Source organism: Loxodonta africana, chromosome 20 (genome assembly GCF_030014295.1).
Source record: "Loxodonta africana isolate mLoxAfr1 chromosome 20, mLoxAfr1.hap2, whole genome shotgun sequence".
Lineage (NCBI taxonomy): Eukaryota > Metazoa > Chordata > Mammalia > Proboscidea > Elephantidae > Loxodonta > Loxodonta africana.
The window spans coordinates 11,952,045-11,970,464 of NC_087361.1; the positions used below are offsets into that span (position 1 = coordinate 11,952,045).

The 18,420-nt window shown below is 41.5% G+C and overlaps 1 protein-coding gene across 3 annotated transcripts in view; it reads right to left on the reverse strand.

Moving 5' to 3' along the window:
* The window catches only part of NXPE3 (neurexophilin and PC-esterase domain family member 3), a 56,742-nt gene that overhangs the window by 21,856 nt on the left and 16,466 nt on the right, over window positions 1-18,420 (reverse strand). For all 3 annotated transcript variants that reach the window (XM_010598615.3, XM_023559064.2, XM_010598614.3), the window contains 2 exons: window positions 17,398-17,682; window positions 6,664-7,418 (listed from right to left, as the gene is read on the reverse strand). In XM_010598615.3, the coding sequence (XP_010596917.1) occupies window positions 6,664-7,418; window positions 17,398-17,490 (848 nt within the window). In that variant the 5' untranslated portion in view covers window positions 17,491-17,682. The remainder of the gene's footprint in view (window positions 1-6,663; window positions 7,419-17,397; window positions 17,683-18,420) is intronic.

Genomic DNA, 18,420 nt, shown 5'->3' on the forward strand with positions numbered 1-18,420 from the left:
ACAAGAATGAAGTAAAACTTTCAAGACGTTCATTTGCTGATGTGCCACGACTCCAAATGAGAAGAAACAGCTGCAAACATCCATTAGTAATAGGAACATGGAATGAAAGAAGTATGAATCTAGGGAAATTGGAAGTCATCAAAAATGAAACAGAACACCATAAAGATTGATATCCTAGGCATTACTGAGCTGAAATGGACTGGTATTGGCCATTTTGAATCAGACAATCATATGGTCTACCATGCCAGGAATGACAAATTGAAAAGGAATGGTGACGCAGTCATTGTCAAAAAGAATATTTCAAGATCTATCCTGAAGTACAACGCTGTCAGTGATAGAATAATATCCATATGCCTACAAGAAAGACCAGTTAAATGAGACTATTATTCAAATTTACCCACCAACCACTAAGGCCAAAGATGAAGAAACTGAAGATTTTTACCAATTTCTGCAGTCTGAAATTGATGAAACTACAATCAAGATGTGTTGATAATTACTGCTGATTGGAATGGTGACAAAGAAGATGGATCAACAGTTGGAAAATATGGCCTTGGTAACAGAAACAACAGAGATCACATGTTAAATTTTGCAAGACCAACAACTTCTTCATTGCAAATAGCTTTTTTCAACAACATAAACAGATCCTATATACATGGTGGCACAGTGGTTAAGAGCTCAGCTGCTAACCAAAAGGTCAGCAGTTCAAATCCACCAGCCACTCCTTGGAAATCCTATGGGGCAGTTCTACTCTGTCCTTTGGGGTCACTCTGAGTTGGAATTGACTCAATGGCAACAGGTTTGGTTTTTTCGGTTTTATATACATGGATTTCGCCAGATGGAATAACACAGGAATCAAATCAATTACATCTGTGGAAAGAGACAATGGAGAAGCTCAGTATTATCAGTCAGAACAAGGCCAGGGGCTAACTGCAGAACAGACCATCAATTGCTCTCATGCAAGTTCAAGTTGAGGCCCAAGAAAATTAGAGCAAGTCCATGGGAGCCAAAATACAACCTTCAGTACCTCGCACCTGAATTTAGAGATCATCTCAAGAACAGATGTGACGTATTGAATACTAATGACCGAAGACCAGACAAATTGTGGAATGACATCAAGGACATCATATATGAAGAAGCAAAAGGTCATTAAAAAAGGAAGGAAAAGACGGAGATGGATGTCAGAAGAGACTCTGAAACTTGCTCTTGAACACAGAGTAGCTAAAGCAAATGGAAGAAATGATGAAGTATAAGAGCTGAGAAGAAGATTTCACAGGATGGTTCAAGAAGACAAAGCAAACTATTCTAAAGAAATGTGAAAAGACCTGGATTTAGAAAACCAAAAGAAAAAGTACATGGAAATCAATTTGGCGCTTCCTTAAAAAGCTTTTTTTTTAAAAAAAAAAGCTAGAAATAGAACTACCATACAATCCAGCAATCCCACTCCTTAGCATATATCCTCGAGAAATAAGAGCCTTTACACAAACAGATATATGCACACCCATGTTCACTGCAGCACTTTACAATACCAAAAAGATGGAAGCACCCAAAGTGCCCATCAATGGATGAATGAATGAATAAATTATGGTATATTCACACAATGGAATACTACACATCAATAAAGAACAGTGATGAATCTGTGAAACATTTCATAACATGGAGGAATCTAGAAAGCATTATGCTGAGTGAAATTAGTCCGTTGCAAAGGGACAAACATTGTATAAGACCTCTATTATAAGAACTCAAGAAAAAGTTTAAACAGAGAAGAAAATATTCTTTGATGGTTACGAGATGGGGAGAGAGGGCGGGAAGAAGAGGGGTATTCACTAATTACACAGTAGATAAGAACTACTTTAGGTGAAGGGAAAGACAACACGCAATACAGGAGAAGTCAGCATAACCGGACAAAACCAAAAGCAAAGAAGTTTTCTGAATTAATTGAATGCTTTGAAGGCCAGCATAGCAGGGGCGGGGGTTTGGGGACCATGGTTTCAGGGGGCATCTAAGTCAATTGTCATAATAAAATCTATTAAGAAAACATCGTGCATTCCACTTAGGAGAGTGGCGTCTGGGGTCTTAAATGCTAGCAAGCAGCCAGCTAGGATGCATCAGTTGATCTCAACCCACATGGATCAAAGGAGAATGAAGAACACCAAAGACACAAGGTAATTATGAGCCCAAGACACAGAAAAGGCCATATAAACCAGAGACTACATCAGCCTGAGACCAGAAGAACTAGATGGTGCCTGCCTACAACCGATGACTGCCCTGACAGGGAACACAACAGAGAACCCCCGAGGGAGCAGGAGAGCTGTGGGACGCAGACCCCAAATTCTCGTAAGAAGACCAGACTTAATGGTCCGACTGAGACTAGAAGGGCCCCAGTGGTCATGGCCCCCAGACCTTCTGTTAGCCCAGGACAGGAACCATTCCCAAAGCCAACTCTTCAGACAGGGATTGGACTGGTCAATGGGATAGAAAAAGATGCTGGTGAAGAATGAGCTTCTTGGATCAAGCAGATACTTGAGACTATGTTGGCATCTCCTATCTGGAGGGGAGATGAGAGGGCAGAGGGGGTCAGAAGCTGGCAGAATGGACACAAAAAGAGAGAGTGGAGGGAAGGAGCAGACTGTCTCATAAGGGGGAGAGCAATTAGGAGTATATAGCAAGGTATATACAAATTTTTGTATGAGACACTGACTTGATTTGTAAACTTTCACTTAAAGCACAATAAAAATTCAAAAGGAAAAAGTACAAGCTCAGCATTTCTCAAGCTGAAAGATTTGAAGAAAAAACTCAAGCCTCAAGTTACAATATTAAAGGCTTCTACAGGGAAAACACTAAACGATACAAGAAGCATCAAAAGAAGATGGAAAGATTACAGAGTCACTGTACCAAAAAGAACTGGTCGACATTCAACCATTTCACAGGATGTGGCATATGATCGAGAACTGATGGTACTGAAGGAAGAAGTCCAAGCTGCACTGAAGGCACTGGCAAAAAACGAGGCTCCATAATTGACGGAATACCAATTGAGATGTTTCAGCAAACGGATGCAAAGCTGGAGGTGCTCATTTGTCTATGCCAAGAAATTTGGAAGAGAGCTATCTGGCCAACCGACTGGAAGAGATCCATATTTGTGCCCGCTCCAAAGAAAGGCGATCCAACAGAATGTGGAGCTTATTGAACAATATCATTAATATTGCACACAAATGAAATTTTGCTGAAGGTCATTCAAAAGCAGTTGCAGCAGTAGATCGACAGGGAACTGCCAGAAATTCAAGCTGGTTTCAAAAGAGGATGTGGAGTGAGGAATATCACTGCTGATCTCAGATGGATCTTGGCTGAAACCAGAGAACACCAGAAAGATGTTTGCCTGTGTTTTATTGACCACGCAAAGGCATTGGACTGTGTGGATCATAACAAATTATGGATAACACTGCAAAGAATACACTTAATTGTGCTCAACTGTAACCTGTACATAAACCAAGAGGCAGTCGTTCCAACAGAACAAGGGGATAGTGCGTGGTTTAAAATCAGGAAAGGTGTACATCAGGGTTGTATCCTTTCACCATACTTAATCAATGTGTATGCTGAGCAAATAATCTGAGAAGCTGGACTATATGAAGAACATGGCATCAGGTCTGAAGAAAGACTCGTTAACAGCCTGCAATATGCACATGATACAACCTTGCTTGCTGAAAGCAAAGAGGACTTGAAGCACTTACTGATGAAAATCAAAGACTACAGCCTTCAGTATGGATTACACCTCAACATAAAGAAAAAAAAAATCTTCACAACTGGACCAATAAGCAACATCATGATGAACAGAGAAATCATGAAGACTTGGATCAACACCCATGGGAGCAGCAGTCAGGAAATCAACATATTGCACTGGGCAAATCTGCTACAAAAGACCTCTTTAAAGTGTTTAAAAAGCAAAGACGTCACTTTGAGGACTAAGGTGCGCCTGACCCAAGCATGGTGTTTTCCATCGCCTCGTATGTATGCAAAAGCTGGACAATGAATTAGAAAGACCAAAGAAGAATTGATGCTTATGAATTACGGTGTAGGTGAAGAATACTGAATATACCACGGACTGCCAGAAGAATGAAGCCCTGGTGGTGCAGTGGTTAAGAGCTACGGCTGCAAACCAAAAGGTCGGCAGGTTGAATCTACCAGCTGCTCCTTGGAAACCCTATGTGGTAGTTAAACTCTTTCCTACAGGGTCGCTATGAGTCAGAATTGACTCGATGACAATGGGTTTGAGCCAGAAGAATGAACAAATCTGTCCTGGAAAAAGTATATTCAGAATTTTCCTTAGGATCAAAGACCGTGAGACTTTGTCTCATGTACTTTGGACATGTTATCAGGGAGGACCAGTCCCTGGAGGACACCATGCTTGCTTAAACAGAGGGTCAGCGAAAAAGAAGAAGACCCTCGACAAGATGGATTGACAAAATGTCTACAACAATGGGCTCCAGCACAACAACAATTGTGAGGATGGCACAGGACCAGGCAGTGTTTCACTCACTTGTACGTAGGGCTGCTATGAATCAGAAACAGCTCAACAGCACCTAACAACAACAGCCTTCAGGTTTCCGAGTCTATGTAATACTGAGTCATATGTCAGATTCCTTAGGCCTTGCCGGGATCTGAAGTGAGTCCTACGGGGGACACTGGCCCTGATGTGCTCTTGCAGCACTTTGCTGGTCATTACTCTGGCACTTTAAGGTGCATTCCCCTTGCTAAAATATACACTCCTCAAAGACACAGCCTGTGCTACGTTCATCTTTGTATCTTCAGCACTTAGCACAGACCTGAACTTGAGTGAGTTTTCCATAAATACTTGATGGATGAAAAACTAGGGAAGAAACTGGTTACAGTTGTAACCTCACTGCTTTCACCAACAAACAAATGCTAACTTTCCAAATTATTCATACAAGAGCTTGAAGTCATAACTTTTTACTGTTTCATCAGTTTCAGAAAAGATTCACTCATTCATTCAATAAGTAATTTTCAGCACCTACTACGTACAGGCATTGTCCTGGATGCCAGGGATATAACAGTAAACAGAACACACAGCACGTCCCCCCACAAAAACGTTTAATCTGAATCTAGCTGTGTAGGAAAAAAAAAAAAAAAACAACAACAAATTAAGGGGCATTCTGCAAACGGTGACATCAAAAATGCCCATGTCATGAAAAACAAAATAGAGAATTGCTCTGGGTTAAAGGAGATTAAGCAGACAGTAAAACATGTTGTGTGATCATCAATTAGAACTGAAAATTTAAAAAGTGGCTTTACAGGGCAATACTGGGACAAGTAGAGAAACCTGAATACAGACTGCATATTGAATAACAGAATTATTTCAATAATAAATGTCCCAAATGTGATCACTGTGTTGTAAAAGTCCTTATTCTCAGCAGATGTGCATCTAGTATTTAGGGGTGAAGTGCCATGATGTCTACAACTTAAACGGTTCAGGTGCAATTTACTCCCAACTACTTCAGGGAAAAAAAAAAATTAGACACACACATACACACACATGCAGAGAAAGAGAGAGAGAAACCAAATGTGGCAACACACCGATGATGATGAATCTAGGGTGAATGTATATGAGCAGTCACCGCTATTATTCTGGCAACGTTCCTAAACATCTGAAGTTTTTCAAAATACAAAGTTTGAGAGAAAGAAAAAAAAAAAAAAAGAGGTGATGACAGAAGGTGGATGGTGATGTAAAAAGAGGGACACTGGATGACCTAACAGACTAGGTCATTGCAAGGCCTATAAATCCCCTCACCGTTCCCTTAAATTCCCTGGCACCCAACGCAAGAAATGCCGGTCAAAAGTGGATTTAAGCATAAATCAGGCTAAAATAAAAAGGAAGCTTTTTATGTGATAGGCTTATTATTTCAAAATGCATTCCTTCATATTAAAGGTTTTTTTTTTTTCTTTTAAGCAAAACAGTATCCTTTTCTAAGACGATACTTTTTTCCTTGTGGGTAAAGAACAGACTACAATTGCCTTAATTGTCCACCATCATTTCGGGAACCAAGGACCAAGGCTGAGCGTCCTAATTTTTTCTGAATTAAGTAATCTTGTGAGCAGAAAGGTAAAAATGAGCACAACTCAATATATTCAGGTCATGAACTCAAAATAGCACGCCCAAAGATCGCTGAAAGGTCAATTTTCATCTTTTTTTCTTTTCATACGGCCCAGTGCAATATTTCAGAACTTTAACAAAATCAGAAATGCAAAAAATAAAATAAGTATGAAGACTCTGTCAAATTTTTGATTTCTAAAAACCTACGCTGCCCCAGCACTGTTTCCTCAGCAGGTCCCCAGGTGAGGAAACAACATAAACACAGATTTTTATTTGTTATCCGTTTTACGGAGCACTGGTGGCGCAGTGGTTAAGATCTCTGCTGCTAACCAAGAGGTCAGCAGTTCGAATCCACCAGCTGCTCCTTGGAAACCCTACAGGGCAGTTCTACTCTGTCTTATAGGGTCACCATGAGTCGGAATGCACCATCTTTCCTGAATTAGGGCAAGTTTAGAAAGCTGTAAGGAACACATAGCCAAAACAAGAAAGCTTCTCCTAAGTTGGAACAGAAGGGAAGAAAAGGGCTCTAAACCACCCCAGACCAAGGAGCACCGACCCACCTCTGGAAGAAGGCGCTGTCTGCGGCAGTCAGGAGGCCCTTCACGTAGCCGCCTTTGTAGTGGTTGATTCTGCTGCTGCAAGGCAGCTGCTTTGGCCTGAAGCAGAACCAGGGCTCCCCACTGTAGAGATCTGTGAAGTTACACAAGGGCAGGCTCCCAGGAAGACAGACGTTACACTCAGTAGTTTCCGAAATTCTTCCTGAACGGAAGAGACTCTTGAAATAGACCCTGTCTGGTCTCTCTTCCTGCAGCTGCTGAAGAACTCTGATCCCTTCACTGGGGTGGACCAGAGATACAGACACAGTAACTTGGCCTGGCCAGAGCAAAGTAAAGAAGATCTTGTAAAACCCATTCTGGTAGTCTACCACTCTGCCCACAGCCCCGGCCTGCAGCTTGGGAGAGTGGATTCTGGCCTGCAGGTAGTCACCACCATACTGCTTGGGCTTTCTTTGAAAATCCTGTACACGAACCAGCACCTCCAGCTGGCTGCCCACCTTGAAGAAGGATCCAGAGTTCAAGATGACAAAGTAGCTGGAAGAAGGGTCAGTGCTCTTAACAAACGGGACTGGGCCCAGGCCAGGCACCTGCCATTGCAAGGCCGCCAGCAAGGAGTCCTCCTCCGTGCGCTCCCGGCTAGACAGGGTCTGGTGCTCATAGCCACAGTAGGGGTTCCGGCTAATTCCTGTCACCTGGGGGGAAAGAAACTGTCCAGTGTTGTCGATGAATGTGGCTGAGACAGCCTCATGGTCCAAGTGCTGAAAGAAAGACACAAACAACAGAGACAACAGCTATGACAAATCTCTTTACGTTGGGCCAAGCAAATTTCTGCCTCATTTAAACATTAATAAAACCACTTGGGAAATAATATCATTTCAAAAACCAGAGCTCACAAGTTTTACAGGGTTATCTTGCTGTGATACAATAAAATCAGGATGGGAAGAAACGAAGCTGAGGGACATTCTAGAGACGACTGATACCAGGGGATGCTGCTGTCCTGCTGAATATTTGGGTCATAACAGAAGCAGAAAGGTAAACCGTGGAAACGATTTTACATATCCAACTGGTGTAATCTTTTCTTATGTAGAGGAAGGAATTCAAACCCAGTAACTCGTGGAAGATCATCCAGTTGGTCAGTTAGGCCCAGATCTTCTGACATGCAAGCTAAGCGACAGCGATTACTGCGGTGAAATTACCTAACTAGCAATGCTTTCTGATTTATCCAAGAATAAATTGTCCTTCTGAAAGATTTCTTCTTAGAAATGGCTTGTGGAGTAATTATTTTAAACCCCGTATGAATAATATCCGACATAAAGGTAATTGCCAAAACGTGCAGATGACTCATGTCCTGACTTTCCTCTTTATCATTCTGACACCAGCCTGCCATGTGGCACTTTCTCTCTGACCCTAACCACCCAGAGTTGGGTCTTCACAGGTTAGGACTCTATCCTTTCAGGCCCTGCCAAATGGGCAAACACCAGCCTCTCTGCTGGTTCTCACTGCCACCACCACCTGCCTGCCCCCATGGGTTCAATAATTCACTAGAACGTCTCACAGAACTCAAGGAAACTATCACCTATACTAACAGCTACCCATTGATTATAACCAGAAAGGATACAAGTGCAGAGACACATCAGCCAAGGTCTGGGGGAGTTTCCAGCACAGGCCTCCACTGTCCCCAGGGACGTGCATGGATGTTCTCACAGATCCAGGAGTCCTCAAAGAGTGCTCCAAGGTCCTGGGTCCCCTAGTCATTGGGACCTCAATGACTGTGCATGATTTGGGCCTTAATGCATAGATATGATTAATCCAATCAATGAACATGAATGGCTGCACGAGGCCCCCTCTCTTTCCAAGGTTAGTTGGCCAACTGTAGGCACTGTGTAGCCCCTACTAGGCCCGCTATTTTGGAAAGCAAAGGCATCTTGACTGCTCAGGTTATTTTCAGAAACCAGACTCAGGGGGCCAAACCAAGTTCTTTGTCCCACAAACCCAATGTTCACTTGTACCATTGATTCATTTCCTTGTACCATAATTTAACTTTCATAACGTGAAGGTCACTGCTAGGCACAATGGGGAATACAGATGAGTAGGATCTAATTAATCCCTCTCTCCAAAGAATGCAATAGCAACGTCAGCTCCACCAAGCTCCTGGAAAGCAGTGGGCATTAATTAGTAAGGCATTTTAACATTTAAAACCATCTTCCTAGATGGCTGCTTACTTCTTAGAAATCTGCTTTATTATGCTAGAGCAACACACGTGGGGAGACTTTTCTTCTGGTATTATTGGAATCACCAGACTTGTACCTTATGACACATAATCTCTGTGCATGAAGAAAAGTATCCTTCCCCCTACTCCCAGAGGAAGCAAAATACAGCCCTTCTGACAGGGCTTTTTTGAAACAGTGTCCAAAAGACCCTGTGGAGCATACAGCAGTAGGCAGTCACCTTCCAGAGCACTGGAAGAAAATGGGTACTCAGCAAATTTGAAAATACGGGACAATCTACCTGAAACACAGGCTTGTGGTGACTGTAAAGTTCACCTTGGGGGATCATCCAGAGAGAAGCTGTCACCCTGAGGGGTCTGTGCGGCTGCTGACTGGGACAAGCTGTCTGAATTAGAAAGCTGAGGATGGCAAAAACAAGGGGTGGTTACACAAAAGAGTCTGTAATCAAAAGGCACGAAGCTGACCTCCAAGCCGCAGGTGTGGATCTGCTCTCCAATGGAAAGAATCACGGTACTGTGCTTTGGCGTGATTTGCAACAGGGATACAGGCAATGGTGATTTATGATTTCCCTAAAATAACCTGAATAAGGCAGCTAATAAATAAAAATAGAGGGCTTTCTTTAAAGTCAGATCTAGATTTGCTTCTATGCTCCTCTACCTTATCCCCGATACACACCTCAGGGATGGAGTGATGGAATAAGTGGAGGGGAAAGTTCTCTCTTTTGCACAAAACATTTTGTAATTTTTTTTTTTCTAAGCAGATGGGTTAAAGTTTGATATTTAAAGTTCATCAAAATCACTTCAGGACCTGAACTCATGGATAAATCTTATCACTAAAAGTGAAATGAGCAGACATTGTATGCCTAAGGGTACCATGTAAGGAAGTACACAGCATTACACTGTCCAAGAAAATCTGAACCTGGATCTAATCAAATCTTTTGCTCTAACGATCACAGCAAATACAAATGACACAAACCTCGAGAAAGCAATCGCCCAAATCCAGAATGTGGAACATTCTGTAGTTCCACATATAGGACCAGGTTTGTCCAATAATCAAGGGGACAAAAATTCTAAAAAGGAATGTGTATTCTTATAGAAAAAGAAAAACTTAAGAGACACAACAAGCAAAAGCCATGAGTGGACATTGTTTAGATCCTGATTCAAGCAAAACAACTGTAAAAAGTTATCTTTGAAATATTCAGAGAAATGTGAAATGGACCAGGCATTACATGATACAAAGGAATTGTTAATTTTGTTAGATATGGCAATGTCATAGTGATTATATTTTAAAATGTTAGAAGTTAGAGATTTATACAGAGGTAGTTATGGGAAAAATTATATTACGTCTGGGATTTGCTTTAAAACACTCCAACAAATAACCAAATAAATAAACAAACAAATGTGAAGGGCTTCGTATTGAAACCCTACTGGCAATATGGCAGCATGATCATTTTTGAAGCTGGATGATAGGATACAACTGGGGCTCATTCTGCAAACATCTGTGAATGCTTGTAACTTTTCATGATAAAAAAAGTTTTAGAAGTCCCCAGAACAACCAGACATGAGGCAATATGAGGTACGAAATAGGAAATTATGAAATATTCTTACCAAAAAATGCTTAACCTAAATCTAATCAAGCATTTACAAAAAATATATAGTTTAGAGGAGCCAGTTAAATAATACCATGATAATAAAACCAAAAAAAAAACCTATTGTCATCAAGTCGATTCCAACTCACAGCCACCCTATAGGACAGAGTAGAAATGCCACACAGGGTTTCCAAGGAACAGCTGGTGGATTCAAGCTGCTGACCTTCTGCTGAGCAGCCAGGCTCTTAACCACTGCGACACTAGGGCTCCTCACCATGATAATTAAAAAAAATTAAACCCATTGTCATCGAGTTGATTCCAACTCATAGTGACACTATAAGAGAGAGCAGAGCCACCCCACAGAGTCTCCGAGGAGCGCCTGGTGGTCTTGAACTCCCAGCCTTTTGGTTGGCAGCCCTAGCTCTTAGCCACTATGCCACCAGGTTTCCCACCATGATAACAGTGCCTGACAAATCCACAACGTGGAACATTATATAAGACAATTGGCCTGATTATCCAAAAAAAAAGTCAATGTCATGAAAAATGAAAGGTGGTAAGCTTCTTAAATTAAGAGATTAAAGGTCTTGTTTCCAAAAAACAGCTATAAATATATTTTGGTGACAGCTGAGGAAATATGAATATGGCCTTTGTATTGGACGACATTAGAGAATTGTTAACTTTCTTAGATGTGATCATGGGATTGTGGTCATGCAGGCGAATAACTATTTTAGGAGATGCATGCTAAAGTGCTTAAAAGAGTAAAGTATCCGAATGTTTGCCACTTCCTAATGATTCAGCAAAGAAAGTATTATCAAGGAGTAACGGAGACGTGGCAAAACATCAACAACTGTTGATTCTGGGTGGTGGGTTATGGTTGTTCACTGCACTATGCATTCAACTTTTCTACACTTTTGAAAATACTCATAATAAATTGGAAACAACAAAGTGATAGCTGTATCAAAATAGCTACATCGAACAGCTGCACCAAACCACTCATGGTGGCAAGGAACTACTGGTGTCATGACTTAGAGGACAACCTGGCAAAATCCATCAAAATTTTAAATAATCCATAACTTTAATTTTTATTTTGAAAAAATTTCAAACTCTCAGATACTACAAGAATAGCACAAATAACAGCCATATACCCTTTACCCAGATTCACCAATTATCACTATTTTGCCACATTTACTTTTTTATTCTCTTTCTCGCCATACGTATTATTTTCCTGAACCACTTGGCAGTAGATTGCCTACATATATCGTGACCCTTTAGCCTTTGATTCTTCAACGTATACTCCCAAAGAACAAGAATATTCTTTTAAATAACCACAGTAGAGTTAACAAATTCAGGAAATCTGTCACTGTTATACTTCTGCTGCTGTCAAATCAATTCTGACTCACTTTCATCTAATCTAGAGTCTGTATTCCAATTTTGTCAATCGTCCCAATAATATCTTTCATAACAAATTTTTTCCAGTAAAGACCTAGTACAGGGTCATGTGTTATATTTACTTGTCACATCTCATTAGTCTTCTTTCAATCTAGGAGTGGAATCCACCAATCTATGTTTTAAAAAGCCTTCCAGTAAATAAATTGTGGTATATTCACACAATGGGATACTATGCATGGATAAAGAACAGTGACGAATCTGTGAAACATTTCATAACATGGAGGAACCTGGAAGGCATTATGCTGAGTGAAATTAGTCAGAGGCAAAAGGACAAATATTGTATAAGACCACTATTATAAGATCTTGAGAAATAGTATAAACTGAGAAGAACACATTCTTTTGTGGTTACGAGAGGGGGGAGGGAGGGAGGGAGGGTGGGAGAAGGTTATTTACTGATTAGTTAGTAGGTAAGAACTACTTTAGGTGAAGGGAAGGACAATATTCAATACAGGTAAGGTCAGCTCAACTGGACTGGACCAAAAGCAAAGAAGTTTCCGGGATAAACTGAATGCTTCAAAGGTCAGCAAAGCAAGGGCTGGGGTTTGGGGACTATGGCTTCAGAGGACATCTAAGTCAATTGGCAAAATAAATTCTATTAAGAAATCATTCTGCATCCCACTTTGAGGTGTGGCATCTGGGGTCTTAAATGCTAACAAGCGGCCATCTAAGATGCATTAATTGGTATCAACCCACCTGGATCAAAGGAGGATGAAGAACACCAAGGTCACAAGATAATTATGAGCCCAAGAGACAGAAAGGGCCACATGAACTAGAGACTTACATCATCCTGAGACCAGGAGAACTAGATGGTGCCCGGCCACAACCGATGACTGCCCTGACAGGGAGCACAACAGAGAACCCCTGAGGGAGCAGAAAAACAGTGGGATGCAGGCCCCAAATTCTCATAAAAAGACCAGACTTAATGGTCTGACTGAGAATAGAAGAATCCCGGTGGTCATGGTCCCCAAACCTTCTGTTGGCCCAGGATAGGAACCATTCTCGAAGACAACTCATCAGACATGGAATGGACTGGACAATGGGTTGGAGAGAGATGCTGATGAGGAGTGAGCTACTTGTATCAGGTGGACACTTGAGACTGTTGGCATCTCCTGTCTGGAGGGGAGATGGGAGGGTAGAGGGGGTTAGAAACTGGCAAAACAGTCACGAAAGGAGAGACTGGAAGGAGGGAACAGGCTGACTCATTAGGGGGAGAGTAAATGGGAGTATGTAGTAAGGTGTATATAAGTTCATATGTGTGAGACTGACTTGATTTGTAAACTTTTACTTAAAGCACAATAAAAATTATTTAAAAAAAAAAAAAAAGCCCCTCCAGGTGATTCTGATGTACATTAAAGTTCTGATATAAAGGATGTTACAAGCACTTTTTCTATTTGTAAAAGAGAAAAATAATAATACTGGAGACACCCTAAATGTCAATGCAGGAAAGGTCCTACAAAGTCTAAGAGCATGTGACTGTGACATCCAGGACATCTAGGTGATCAACCCTTATTATAGACCTGCAGCTCTGGATTCAGGAACGTGTACTTGGACCAAGTTGAGTCAGCCTGGGAGAGGTGTACTCTACTTATGTTATATACCTTATAACACCAAGTATGCTGAAATATACTTGGCTCAGATAAGGTGGTCCCCAACACATAGCCAGAATAGCCTATCTGCAGAACTTCTCTGAACTAATACATAAGGCAGGGCCCAGTGAGAGACTGCCAAGCTTCCAGAAGGTCTCTGGGACCCTAATTCACTCAGACATCACTGCCTATAACTGAGGGCTGAAATCTAAAAGCTTCTACCTCCATTCATCCTGACTGAACTGACTTTCTTCCCTACCCTTTATATAAGCACACCTTTATTGATTTATCCTGGTGGTGTCTGTGTCTAGTCTATCAGAAAATATGAGCACACTACTGACTTATTAGTATGGTAATCAACCTCAGCTCATTGCCATTGAGCTGATTCCAACTCACAGCAACCCTACAGGACAGAGTAGACCTGCCCCCTAGTTTCCAAGAAGTGCCTGGTGGATTCAAACTGCTGACCATTTGGTTAGCAGCCATAGCTGTTACCCACTACGCCACTAGGGTTTCCAGTCCAACAATAGGGACTGGTTAAATAAGTTATGGAACAATGATATATTGTGGTTGTCATTATGGTTGTTTGTTAGTTGCCATCAAGTCGATTCCAGCTCACAGTGACCCAACCGTGCAGGGTAGAGCTGCTCCATAGGGTTCTCAAGGCTGTGATCTTTCAGAAGCAGATTGCCAGGCCCATCTCCTGAGGAACCTCTGGGTAGGTTCAAATACCCAACCTTTTGGCTAGTAATCAAGCACTTAACCAGCTGCACCACCTAGGGACTCATTTTTCATTTTTACTCCCTGTTATTTTCTAATTCCTCCCTATTATTAACTTACTCTACAAATCTTAATGGAAACCACACAGGCTGATCCTGTTCTCACATTCTTTCCACTTCTCAGTTCTTTACCAACAGATCTCTAACAAGTCCTTCCTGGAATATACCAGATGTTTCTTATTTTATTCCTTTCTCAGCGAATGTTACTCGTCAGTATCAAGGCTTCTCCTGGGACCTAGCCTTTCTCTAAAATGAATGGAAGATTTCTGACTTACTTTTTCCAAGGCGTCCGACATAAACTGTCACCAAGTAAAACACATGTTGCTACAATGATCTTTCCCCAACTGCTTAATACAGCAAAAACCATTTACTGCAGCTGAGAGAACAGCAGTTAAATGACTGAGTTATTTATTGGAAAGCTAAGCTCAAAGATCTATCTTGTTGAAAACCTTTCTAGGATGCACTGAGACTATTTTTGCTACTTAACTGGTAGTCAAGGAACCATAACAGACAGTTTACTTATTAAGCATCTTCTAGGGCTTTATGGTCGTCATTCTGGAAATCAGATCTCCACACATCCAGCTGCAGATACAGAGTCTGGAGGAGAATGGAAACCCAGGATAACCCCTCCAAGTTGGTGTGTTTCTCATTTTCCACAGAACTCTTTCAAAGCACTGACAAAAATAATGGCAAATAATTTCAACTAAGAGATTCTGGCTAACTGAGGCTTTAACACACCATTATTGATACTAAACAACAAACATCACATCCCATTAAGTATCATGATAAAAAAAAAAACTTTTCAGAAAAAATTGACACCTGCTAAGTGGCCTTATGGAGCCCTGGTGGCACAACGGTGAAAGCACTTGGCTGCGCAGCAGTTCTAGCCCACCAGCTGCTCTGCAGGAGAAAGGTGTGACAGTCTGCTCCCATAAAGATTTACAGCCTTGGAAACCCTGCAGGGCAGTTCTACTCTGTCCTATATGGCCGCTATGAGTTGGAATAACTCGATGGCAATGTTTTTTTTTTTTTAGTGGCCTTATCTTAAATGTTTGAATTCAACAAAACTGACGCCTACTTATATAGGGGGAAAAAACAAAAGAAAAACAATTACATTTTTAAAGAAGAAAGGTTAAAAAAAATCTTAAGCGATTAGGAGTTTCTGTAATATCTAGAAGCATCATTGACAAGTTCCTGGGTACAGGCACTGTCATTGTGGAATTGGCATCTTTAGCAAACCACGTAAGGGCAGTTTAACCAAAGAAAAGAGGAAATACCCAGCTTTCATGCTTTAAGGCATTTCTAGTAGGAGATCTTTAACAGAAGCACTTTGCATTCTTCAAAATGCCTTACAAATGTAACTACTGGCTCACAAAAAATATCTGCAGGACCTTGGTGTTCCCATTTCACAATGAGATTAGATGTTCCGCTAAAATCACAAAGTGAGTCAAACAGGAGGAATGAAAAAATATATGGCTTAGCTTTAGAACATCTTGTGCTAATAAAAGCCAATAAGCAAAGAAATGCCATAATTAAGATGGGACTTTAACCTGAGAAGTACCACAAGCCAACAAAATTAAAAGGATGGCACCCTTTTGTACAGAAACTGCTATATAAATTTTGATGACATACAAGTTCATGCAGATGGCAGAAGGGTACTACTAAGTATTTTCTTAGCAGCAGACACTTGTGAAGGGTGCAATAACTCACAGTCCCTGACCTTGAGTGCTATACAGTAGTTTCAAAACAGATTCATCATCAGCTCCTTCTCCTGAAATTTCTTTCAGCTTTTTGCCAGGTGTCAGCTAAAAAGTCCCCTCCTTGGGGAGGGGTGGGGATGGAAAAACACCAAATAGACAATAGATCAGTGGTAACTTTGGTGAAGGGTAAGACAGTACAAAATACTTGGAAAGCCAGCACAGCTTATGCAAGGAAAGGTAACGGAAGCTCCACAGACATATCCAAACTCCCTGAGGGTCTGAATTGCTGGGCTGAGAGCTGTGGGGACCATGGTCTCGGGTAACATCTAGCTCAATTGGCACGACATAGTTCATAAAGAAAATGTTTCACATTTTACATTGGTGAGTAGCATCTGGGGTCTTAAAAGCCTGTGCACAGTCATCTAGGATACTCCACTGGTCTCACCCCTTTAGGAGCAAGGAAGAATGAAGAAAACTAAACACACAAGGGAAAGATTAGTCCAAAGGACTAAGAGACCACATCTACCATCGCCTCCACCAGACTGAGTCCAGTACAACTAGATGGTGCCCAGCTACCACCATTGCCTGCTCTGACAGGGATCACAATAGAGGGTCCCCAACAGAGCTGGAGAAAAATGTAGAACAAAATTCTAACTCAAAAACAAAAGACCAGACTTGCTGGCCTGACAGAGACTAGAAAAACCCTGAGGGTATGGCCCCTAGACACCCTCCCTTTCAGCTCAGTAATGACGTCACACCTGAAGTTCACCCTTTAGCCAAAAATTGGACAGGTCCATAAAACAAAATAAGACTAAAGGGGCACACCAGCCCAGGGGCAGGGACCAGGAGGCAGGAAGGAACAGGGAACCCAAGGCTGAGAAGGGAGAGTGTTGACATGTCGTGGGGTTGTTAACCAATGTCATAGAACAATGTGTGTACTATTTAATGAGAAACTAGTTTGTTCTATAAACTTTTCATCTAAAGTACAATAAAAATAAATAAATAAAAAGTCCCCTCCTTCGATAGGGTTTCCTTCTTCACCCTAAAGTAGCTCCCTTTCCTTTCTTTATAGCTCTTTTCACACACTCTAATTATCATTTATTGTTATATCAGATGATTACGACTATCAGTATTTTTTCTCCCATGTGCACTTAGAACATGAGCTCCCTCAGTTAAGAAATCAAGTCTATCTCCTTTACCGCTCATCAGCACCAACCCCCACCACCAGCACCCTCAGCGACTAACACAGCATATAACCACAGCAGGCATCAAATACTTACTAAATCAATGAAAACAAGAACTGTGACCAGGATAAGTGTCCTGATGACCAACACTGTCGCAGGCGAGTTAGCCTCAAATCCCTAGATTTGGCTCCCTTAGTCATAAAGAAGTGTGCTGGGTACTCACCTCTACCTGAGTAACATTGATGACTAGCGCCACCACCACCAACACTGCAAATAGGCAGCAGAAGAGCCGTAGTTTGAAGAAATTGGTCCACATTGTCTGGCTGTGTCTTGATCACCCATGGCCGACACCATGCTACCTTCATTCCTCAAGACGCCATGTTGTTTTTCTGAAGCGCAGATGAGTTTCAGTTTCATTTGCTTCTTTCCTGCTAATATCCTTAAGAGTTCTTCGTGTAGAGGAGAGACTGGGATCGACTTAAGCAGCACATTTTTCTTTGAATAACTCCTTCAAAGAAGGGAGATGAGAAAACAGATCACCAGTAGCAATAGACTAGGGCAGGGTGAGAGGAAACGCATTACATTTCCTCTTCCTTAACCCCAAAGTCACACGGGGAAAGCAAAGACCCGGGGCACAGCTATTCCTTTCCAATATCCTCACAGTTTCCTTTCCCACAGGCTTCTGTGTAAATATAGTAATATTTGCCTTGTTACAATTTAGGTTTTAACCTTTAATAGAGCAAAGAAGAATGTCCTCAAACTTTTAGAAATTGCAAAATAAAAGTAACTGTTAAATTTCTACAGAGTAAGTAATAGCTTCCCTTCCCTTACAGTGTAAGTCAGATGTTGCTGTTAGCTGCCCTCAAGTTAGCCCCCAGCTCACAGCAACCCCACGCACAGCGAAACAGAAACGGTGCCATCCCATGATAAGTTGCAATCAGATCACTGTGATCCATAGGATTTTCCCTGACTGATTTTCAGAAGTAGATTGCCAGACCTTTCTTCCTAGTATGTCTTAATCCGGAAGCTGTTCAGCATCACATGGAGCTTCCACCAACAGACGAATGGTGCTACACATGAGGTGCATTGGCCAAGAACTGAAGGTAGATTTCCCACATGGAAGAAAATTCTACCACTGAACCACCATTGCTCTCTTAAATTATATAACACTACTATATGAATTATATTTAAAGATGATTAGCAGAAAACCTAGTGTCTTTGTAAGGAGTTTTGTGATATTGTGCAA